The 10,000-nt window shown below is 57.7% G+C and overlaps 1 protein-coding gene across 1 annotated transcript in view; it reads left to right on the top strand.

Annotated features, from left to right (window-relative positions):
• LOC144954596 (lysine-specific demethylase 2A-like) overlaps nucleotides 1-8,393 on the top strand; it is a 13,913-nt gene extending 5,520 nt beyond the window's left edge. Inside the window, exons 3-6 of the mRNA XM_078885051.1 lie at nucleotides 539-702; nucleotides 3,758-3,904; nucleotides 5,361-5,579; nucleotides 6,858-8,393. Coding sequence (XP_078741177.1) covers nucleotides 539-702; nucleotides 3,758-3,904; nucleotides 5,361-5,579; nucleotides 6,858-7,045 — 718 coding nt within the window. The 3' untranslated portion in view covers nucleotides 7,046-8,393. The remainder of the gene's footprint in view (nucleotides 1-538; nucleotides 703-3,757; nucleotides 3,905-5,360; nucleotides 5,580-6,857) is intronic.
• Nucleotides 8,394-10,000: the final 1,607 nt, after the last annotated feature.

Below are 10,000 nucleotides of genomic sequence, written 5' to 3'. Positions count from 1 at the left end.
GGTGGTGGTGGTGATGATGGTGATGGTGATGATGGTCATGATGATGATGATGGTGGTGATGCTGATGATGATGGTAGTGATGGTGATGGTGATGGTAGTGATGGTGATGATGATGGTAGTGATGGTGATGATGATGGTAGTGATGGTGATGGTGATGATGATGGTAGTGATGGTGATGGTGATGATGATGCTGATGATGGTGATGATGATGATGATGGTAGTGATGGTGATGATGATGGTGATGGTAGTGATGGTGATGATGATGGTAGTGATGGTGATGATGATGGTAGTGATGGTGATGGTGATGATGATGCTGATGATGGTGATGATGATGATGATGGTAGTGATGGTGATGGTGATGATGATGATGATGGTAGTGATGGTGATGGTGATGATGATGCTGATGATGGTGATGATGATGATGATGGTAGTGATGGTGATGGTGATGATGATGCTGATGATGGTGATGATGATGATGATGGTAGTGATGGTGATGGTGGTGATGATGGTGGTGATGGTGATGGTGGTGATGGTCCAGGTGTAGTGACCGCCGGCTCTGGGTGAGGATGGATCTCTCTGGATGCCGCCGAGTCTCCCCGGCGCTGCTCACCGCCGTGGTGAGGCACCAGCCACGCTCGCTGCTCCTCACCAGCAGCACCGTCTCTCACCGGCAACTCGCCTGGCTCCTCGGCAGGCTCCCTGGTGAGCACACTCACCACGCTCACCACCACGCTCACCACGCTCACCACCACGCTCACCACACTCACCACCACGCTCACCACCACGCTCACCACGCTCACCACCACACTCACCACCACACTCACCACGCTCACCACCACGCTCACCACGCTCACCACCACACTCACCACCACGCTCACCACCACGCTCACCACCACGCTCACCACCACGCTCACCACCACGCTCACCACCACGCTCACCACGCTCACCACCACGCTCACCACCACACTCACCACCACGCTCACCACCACGCTCACCACCACGCTCACCACCACGCTCACCACGCTCACCACCACACTCACCACCACGCTCACCACCACACTCACCACGCTCACCACGCTCACCACCACATTCACCACCACACTCACCACCACACTCACCACACTCACCACACTCACCACGCTCACCACCACACTCACCACCACGCTCACCACCACGCTCACCACGCTCACCACACTCACCACGCTCACCACCACGCTCACCACCACGCTCACCACCACGCTCACCACCACACTCACCACGCTCACCACGCTCACCACACTCACCACGCTCACCACGCTCACCACGCTCACCACCACGCTCACTCACCACACTCACCACCACGCTCACCACGCTCACCACACTCACCACCACGCTCACCACACTCACCACACTCACCACCACACTCACCACACTCACCACCACGCTCACCACGCTCACCACACTCACCACACTCACCACCACGCTCACCACACTCACGACACTCACCACCACGCTCACCACGCTCACCACACTCACCACCACGCTCACCACGCTCACCACACTCACCACCACGCTCACCACACTCACCACGCTCACCACGCTCACCACGCTCACCACGCTCACCACACACACCACCACGCTCACCACACTCACCACCACACTCACCACGCTCACCACGCTCACCACCACGCTCACCACACTCACCACCACACTCACCACGCTCACCACGCTCACCACACTCACCACACTCACCACCACGCTCACCACACTCACCACACTCACCACCACGCTCACCACACTCACCACACTCACCACCACACCCACCACGCTCACCACGCTCACCACACTCACCACCACGCTCACCACACTCACCACACTCAACACGCCCACCACGCTCACCACGCTCACCACACACACACCTACACACACCACACACGCACCACACACACCACACTCACCACGCTCACCACCACGCTCACCACACTCACCACCACGCTCACCACCACACTCACCACCACACTCACCACGCTCACCACCACGCTCACCACACTCACCACCACGCTCACCACCACACTCACCACCACACTCACCACGCTCACCACCACACTCACCACCACACTCACCACACTCACCACCACACTCACCACACTCACCACCACACACATCACACACATCACACACATCACACACACTCACCACGCTCACTCACCACACACACCACACACACCACACACACCACCACGCTCACCACCACACTCACCACACACACACCACGCTCACCACCACACTCACCACCACACTCACCACCACACACACCACGCTCACCACCACACTCACCACCACACTCACCACACTCACCACCACACTCACCACACTCACCACCACACACATCACACACATCACACACATCACACACACTCACCACGCTCACTCACCACACACACCACACACACCACACACACCACACACACCACACACACCACACACACCACACTCACCACCACGCTCACCACCACACTCACCACACACACACCACGCTCACCACCACACTCACCACCACACTCACCACCACACACACCACACTCACCACCACACTCACCACCACACACACCACACACATCACACACATCACACACACTCACCACGCTCACTCACCACACTCACCACACACACCTACACACACCACACACACGGGGAGTGGTGGGTGTAGCGGTTAGCGCCACGCTGCGCTACGAACCTGGCCACCCGAGTTCGATTCCCGCTCACGGCCAACATCAGTGACGATTATCTGAACCGGTCCTGGGCCTCCCCTAGGTCGACTCAGCCTTAAATGAGTACCTGGTGCGGTGTGTAAACATCACCACTGGGGAGACAAAGGCGGTCGGGCGTGGTGCTGGCCACCCACCCACCCCCTCGTGTGCCGTGCCGGCCTTCATAGGTGCTCGCTAACAGCACTTGCCCCTACAGTCTGTGAAGGCTACACGGGGATCTTTGTGTGTCTGTGTGTATGTCACTGTGTGTGTGTGTCACTGTGTGTGTGTAACTCTGTGTGTGTGTCACTGTGTGTGTGTGTCACTGTGTGTGTGTCACTGTGTGTGTGTCACTGTGTGTGTGTGTCACTGTGTCACTGTGTGTGTGTGTCACTGTGTGTGTGTCACTGTGTGTGTGTGTCACTGTGTGTCACTGTGTGTGTGTGTCACTGTGTGTGTGTCACTGTGTGTGTGTGTCACTGTGTCACTGTGTGTGTGTGTGTGTCACTGTGTGTGTGTCACTGTGTGTGTGTGTCACTGTGTGTCACTGTGTGTGTGTGTGTGTCACTGTGTGTGTGTCACTGTGTGTGTGTGTCACTGTGTGTCACTGTGTGTGTGTGTGTGTCACTGTGTGTGTGTCACTGTGTGTCACTGTGTGTCACTGTGTGTGTGTCACTGTGTGTGTGTCACTGTGTGTGTGTCACTGTGTGTGTGTCACTGTGTGTGTGTGTCACTGTGTGTGTGTGTCACTGTGTGTGTCACTGTGTGTCACTGTGTGTGTGTCACTGTGTGTGTGTGTGTCACTGTGTGTGTGTCACTGTGTGTGTGTCACTGTGTGTGTGTCACTGTGTGTGTGTCACTGTGTGTCACTGTGTGTCACTGTGTGTGTGTCACTGTGTGTCACTGTGTGTGTGTCACTGTGTGTGTGTGTGTCACTGTGTGTGTGTGTGTCACTGTGTGTGTGTCACTGTGTGTGTGTCACTGTGTGTGTGTGTGTCACTGTGTGTGTGTCACTGTGTGTGTGTCAGGCCTGCGAGAGCTGTCTCTGGGCGGCTGTGCGTGGAGCGTGGTGAGTGCGCTCACCACCTGTCCCTCCGCTCCTCCGCTGAGATCTCTGGACCTCTCGGGAGCTCACGGAGCCACAGACGAGCAGCTGAGGCTACTCTTCCTGCCTGGTGACACCACCACCACCACAACCACCACAACCACCACCACCACAACCACCACCACCACTACCACAACTACCACCACTACCACCACCACCACCACTATCACAACCACCACCACCACTACCACCACCACTACCACAACCACTACAACCACCACCACCACCACAACCACCACCACCACTACCACCACCACCACCACTACCACCACCACTAACTACCACCACTACCACAACTACCACCACTACCACCACTACCACAACTTCCACTTCCACCACAACTACCACCACTACCACCACAACTTCCACTTCCACCACAAACACCACTACAATCAGCACAACTACGACAACCATGAGTGGGTGAGTGGGTGGGTGGGTGAGTAGGTGAGTGAGTAGATGGGTGAGTGGGTGGGTGAGTGGGTGGGTGAGTGGGTGGGTGGGTGAGTAGGTGAGTGAGTAGATGGGTGGGTGAGTGGGTGGGTGAGTGGGTGGGTGGGTGAGTAGGTGAGTGAGTAGATGGGTGGGTGGGTGGGTGAGTGGGTGGGTGGGTGAGTAGGTGAGTGAGTAGATGGGTGGGTGAGTAGATGGGTGAGTGGGTGGGTGAGTGAGTAGGTGAGTGAGTAGATGGGTGAGTGGGTGGGTGAGTGGGTGGGTGAGTGGGTGGGTGGGTGAGTAGGTGAGTGAGTAGATGGGTGGGTGAGTAGATGGGTGAGTGGGTGGGTGAGTGAGTAGGTGAGTGAGTAGATGGGTGAGTGGGTGAGTGGGTGGGTGAGTAGATGGGTGAGTGGGTGGGTGAGTGAGTAGGTGAGTGAGTAGATGGGTGAGTGGGTGGGTGAGTGGGTGGGTGGGTGAGTAGGTGAGTGAGTAGATGGGTGGGTGAGTAGATGGGTGAGTGGGTGGGTGAGTGAGTAGGTGAGTGAGTAGATGGGTGAGTGGGTGGGTGAGTGGGTGGGTGAGTGGGTGGGTGGGTGAGTAGGTGAGTGAGTAGATGGGTGGGTGAGTAGATGGGTGAGTGGGTGGGTGAGTGAGTAGGTGAGTGAGTAGATGGGTGAGTGGGTGGGTGGGTGAGTGGGTGGGTGAGTAGGTGAGTGAGTAGATGGGTGGGTGAGTAGATGGGTGAGTGGGTGGGTGAGTGGGTGGGTGGATGAGTAGATGGGTGAGTGGGTGAGTGGATGGATGAGTAGATGGGTGAGTGGGTGAGTAGATGGGTGAGTGGGTGAGTGAGTAGATGGGTGAGTGGGTGGGTGAGTAGATGGGTGGGTGAGTGGGTGGGTGAGTGGGTAGGTTGGTGAGTGGGTGGGTGAGTGGATAGGTGAGTGAGTAGATGAGTGAGTGGGTGGGTGAGTGAGTTGCAACAATCCCCCCCTCACCACCCCCTCACCCCCCCCTCCCCCCGCTCACCCCCCTCACCCCCCCCTCCCCCCGCCCTCCCCCCGCTCACCCCCCCCTCACCCCGCTCACCCCAGGCGTGGGCGAGGTGAGGAGCCGCCTGCGTTTCCTCACCTCCCTGGACGCGTCGTCGCTGCCGCTGGGTGAGGGGGCGCTGCGTGCGCTCACCCGCCACTCGCCGGCGCTCACTCACCTGCAGCTGCAGCGCTGCCACTCGCTCACCGACTCGTCGCTGGCGCTGCTGCTAGCCGTGGGCAACGCCACGCGGCACCAGCTCACACACATCTCGCTCGCTGGTGAGGCACTCGCCAACTCACCCGCAACTCGCTCACCCGGTGAGACGCTCGCTCACCCGGTGAGGCGCTCGCTCACCCGGTGAGGCGCTCGCTCACCCGGTGAGGCGCTCACTCACCAGCTCACACACATCTCCCTCGCTGGTGAGACACTCGCTCGCTGTGTGTGTCTCTGTGTGACTGTGTGTGTGTGTGTGACTGTGTGTGTGTGTGACTGTGTGTGTGTGTGTGACTGTGTGTGTGTGTCTGTGTGTCTCTGTGTGTGTGTGTGTACCAGGCTGTGACAAGCTCACGGAGCGATCTCTGCACCACCTCTCCCGCTGTGTCTCTGTGTGTGTGTGTGTCACTGTGTGTCTCTGTGTCTCTCTGTGTGTGTGTGTGTGTGTCTCTGTGTGTGTGTGTGTGACTGTGTGTGACTGTGTGTGTGTGTGACTGTGTGACTGTGTGTGTACCAGGCTGTGACAAGCTCACGGAGCGATCTCTGCACCACCTCTCCCGCTGTGTCTCTGTGTGTGTGTGTGTCACTGTGTGTCTCTGTGTCTCTCTGTCTGTGTCTCTGTGTGTCTCTGTGTGTGTCTCTGACTGTGTCTGTGTGTGTCTCTGTGTGTGTCTCTGACTGTGTCTGTGTGTGTCTCTGTGTGTGTCTCTGTGTGTCTCTGACTGTCTGTGACTGTGTGTGTGTCTGTGTGTGCTAGGCTGTGACAAGCTCACGGAGCGCTCTCTGCACCACCTCTCACGCTGTGTCTCTCTGTCTGTGTCTCTGTGTGTGTGTGTGTTACTGTGTGTGTGTGTGACTGTGTGTCTCTGTGTGTGTACCAGGCTGTGACAAGCTCACGGAGCGCTCTCTGCACCACCTGTCCCGCTGCGTGTCTCTGTCTGTGTCTCTGTGTGTGTGTGACTGTGTGTGACTGTGTGTGTGTGACTGTGTGTGTGTGTGACTGTGTCTCTGTGTGTGTACCAGGCTGTGAGAAGCTCACGGAGCGCTCTCTGCACCACCTGTCCCGCTGCGTGTCTCTGTCTGTGTCTCTGTGTGTGTGTGTGTGACTGTGTGTGACTGTGTGTGTGTGTGACTGTGTGTGTGTGTGTCTCTATGTGTGTGTGTGTGTGTGACTGTGTGTGTGTGTGACTGTGTCTCTGTGTGTGTACCAGGCTGTGAGAAGCTCACGGAGCGCTCTCTGCACCACCTGTCCCGCTGCGTGTCTCTGTCTGTGTCTCTGTGTGTGTGTGTGTGACTGTGTGTGACTGTGTGTGTGTGTGACTGTGTCTCTGTGTGTGTACCAGGCTGTGAGAAGCTCACGGAGCGCTCTCTGCACCACCTGTCCCGCTGCGTGTCTCTGCGCCGCGTGGATCTCTCCGACTGCCGCCGTGTTTCCCACGAGGCGTTCCGACGCTTTGCCGCGGCGCTCACCACGCCGCTCACCGTCGCCGGTGAGCGGCTGGCGTGGCGGGCACCGGAGCCGGCGTCGTGACCTACGCCGGCGCTCACCACGCCGCTCACCACGACGCTCACCACGCCGCTCACCACGACGCTCACCACGACGCTCACCACGACGCTCACCACCACTCCACTGCCCGTTGTTGTAAAGTTTAAATTTAATTCGTGGCAACAATCTCCGTGTGGTGAGTCTGTGGGTCTCTGTGTGGTGAGTCTGTGGGTCTCTGTGTGGTGAGTCTGTGGGTCTCTGTGTGGTGAGTCTGTGGGTCTCCGTGTGGTGAGTCTGTGGGTCTCTGTGTGGTGAGTCTGTGGGTCTCTGTGTGGTGAGTCTGTGGGTTTCCGTGTGGTGAGTCTGTCAGTCTCTGTGTGGTGAGTCTGTGGGTGTCTGTGTGGGTCTGTGTGGTGAGTCTGTGGGTCTCTGTGTGGTGAGTCTGTGGGTCTCCGTGTGGTGAGTCTGTGGGTCTCTGTGTGGTGAGTCTGTGGGTGTCTGTGTGGGTCTGTGTGGTGAGTCTGTGGGTCTCTATGTGGTGAGTCTACGGGTCTCTGTGTGGTGAGTCTGTCAGTCTCTGTGTGGTGAGTCTGTGGGTGTCTGTGTGGGTCTGTGTGGTGAGTCTGTGGGTCTCTGTGTGGTGAGTCTGTGGGTCTCCGTGTGGTGAGTCTGTGGGTCTCTGTGTGGTGAGTCTGTGGGTGTCTGTGTGGGTCTGTGTGGTGAGTCTGTGGGTCTCTATGTGGTGAGTCTACGGGTCTCTGTGTGGTGAGTCTGTCAGTCTCTGTGTGGTGAGTCTGTGGGTGTCTGTGTGGGTCTGTGTGGTGAGTCTGTGGGTCTCTGTGTGGTGAGTCTGTGGGTCTCTGTGTGGTGAGTCTATGGGTCTCTGTGTGGTGAGTCTGTGGGTCTCTATGTGGTGAGTCTACGGGTCTCTGTGTGGTGAGTCTGTCAGTCTCTGTGTGGTGAGTCTGTGGGTGTCTGTGTGGGTCTGTGTGGTGAGTCTGTGGGTCTCTATGTGGTGAGTCTACGGGTCTCTGTGTGGTGAGTCTGTCAGTCTCTGTGTGGTGAGTCTGTGGGTGTCTGTGTGGTGAGTCTGTGGGTCTCTGTGTGGTGAGTCTGGGTCTCTGTGTGGTGAGTCTGTGGACTCTGTGTGGTGAGTCTGTGGGTCTCTGTGTGGTGAGTCTGTGGGTCTCTGTGTAATCTTTGAAGTTGGGTGGCTGAGACGCAGATTGAAAACCAGACTCTGTGTCTCAGACACGGCCATCGTGAACCCCCTGAGAGAGACATCCAGACCCAGGGCTCGAATCGAGACCCTCAATGTGCCACTGGTCGGGCGGTCACGGAAGGAATAGTTTCGCGAGTGGAGGGAGTTGCCCCCCCTCGTCTTCACGCCTGCGTTGTGTACAATGGCTGTTGCTGTTGTTGTTATAAGAACTACAAAGTTACCCTTCTCTGATTTCTACTGTAATACAAATAAATCGTTATTTTGTCATAATGCGGCAACGGGCGGCTCATTCCTGTTGTGAGCGGGGGGGGTGGTGAGTGCAGAGGGAGGGGTGGTACAGGCGTCTATGACGTCTCCTGGCCAAACCCCAATTGGCGGAGCCAGGAGACGGAATCTTCACCCTCGGGGCTCCTCCAGAAACAACAGAAAGCCACTTCGTGTGGCCACGTGGAATGTTCGAACACTCACTGCGGAGGAGAGGCTGCCACTCCTCTGTCGGGAGCTGGACCAGTACCGCCTGGATCTGTGCCACCGCATGCCTCAACAGCTTTTGTTCGGCCGGATCGAGGGGGCTAAACGGGCGCGGCACGGGCTAGAGAAGAGATGGAGTGATGTGGTACAGGAGGACGTGGAGCTGAGTGGACTTGCCGATGACTCGTACCAGCGGTGTCAAGATCGGCCTCAGTGGAGGAGGCTCGTGAAGGACGCTACTGGGCAGTTGGAGGCAGTCGCCCTCCAACAACAACGGAGGGCGGAGGAGCGACGCTCACAACAACGAGCGGAGCGCCGGGTGCCTAAAGCACCTAGCCTGGCACAGGCGCCGTGGCGACCTCAGCGGTGTTGGCATTGGAGAGAGGACACAGCAGGCGGGATCAGCGCAAGAGCTTTATTGAATTCAGCACTCATTAGCACACACAGGCACACACACAGGCACACACACACAGGCACACTCGCACGCAGACAGTCACACACAGCACACACGCACACACAGACACTCACACACACACACAGACACTCACACACACACACACTCACACACAGACAGACACACACACACTCACACACACGCACAGACACACACACAGACACACAGACACTCACTCACACCTCCCGTCACTCTTCTACAGCTACTACTGCCACCACCAACACCACCAACACCACCACCAACACCACCACCATCATCACAACGACGACCAACACCATCATCACCACCACCACCACCAACACCACCACCATCACCAACACCACCATCACCACCACCACCATCATCATCACAACGACGACCAACACCACCAACACCACCACCAACACCACCACCATCACCAACACCACCATCACCACCACCATCATCACAACGACGACCAACACCATCACCACCACCACCACCATCATCACGTTCAGCAACACTCACTCAGGGGTGAGGGTGGGTGGGTGGGGTGAGCCTGTGGGTGGGTGGTGAGTGTGGGTGGTGAGCGTGGGTGGGGTGAGCGTGGGTGGTGAGCGCGTGAGTTGGTGAGTGTTGAGCATGGCTGGTGAACGTGGTGAGCGTGTGGGTGGTGAGCGTGTGAGTGGTGAGCGTGGTGAGCATGTGGGTGGTGAGCGTGTGAGTGGTGAGCGTGGTGAGCGTGTGGGTGGTGAGCGTGTGAGTGGTGAGCGCGTGTGGTGAGCGTGGTGAGCGCGTGTGGTGAGTGAGCGTGGTGAGCGTGGCTGGTGAGCGTGGTGAGCGTGTGGTGAGCGTGGTGAGTGTGGTTGGTGAGCGTGGTGAGCGTGGTTGGTGA

Source organism: Lampetra fluviatilis, unplaced genomic scaffold (assembly GCF_964198595.1).
Source record: "Lampetra fluviatilis unplaced genomic scaffold, kcLamFluv1.1 SCAFFOLD_497, whole genome shotgun sequence".
NCBI lineage: Eukaryota > Metazoa > Chordata > Hyperoartia > Petromyzontiformes > Petromyzontidae > Lampetra > Lampetra fluviatilis.
The sequence above is the reverse complement of the archived record's forward strand: the minus strand, read 5'-3'. Positions and strand labels throughout refer to the sequence as shown.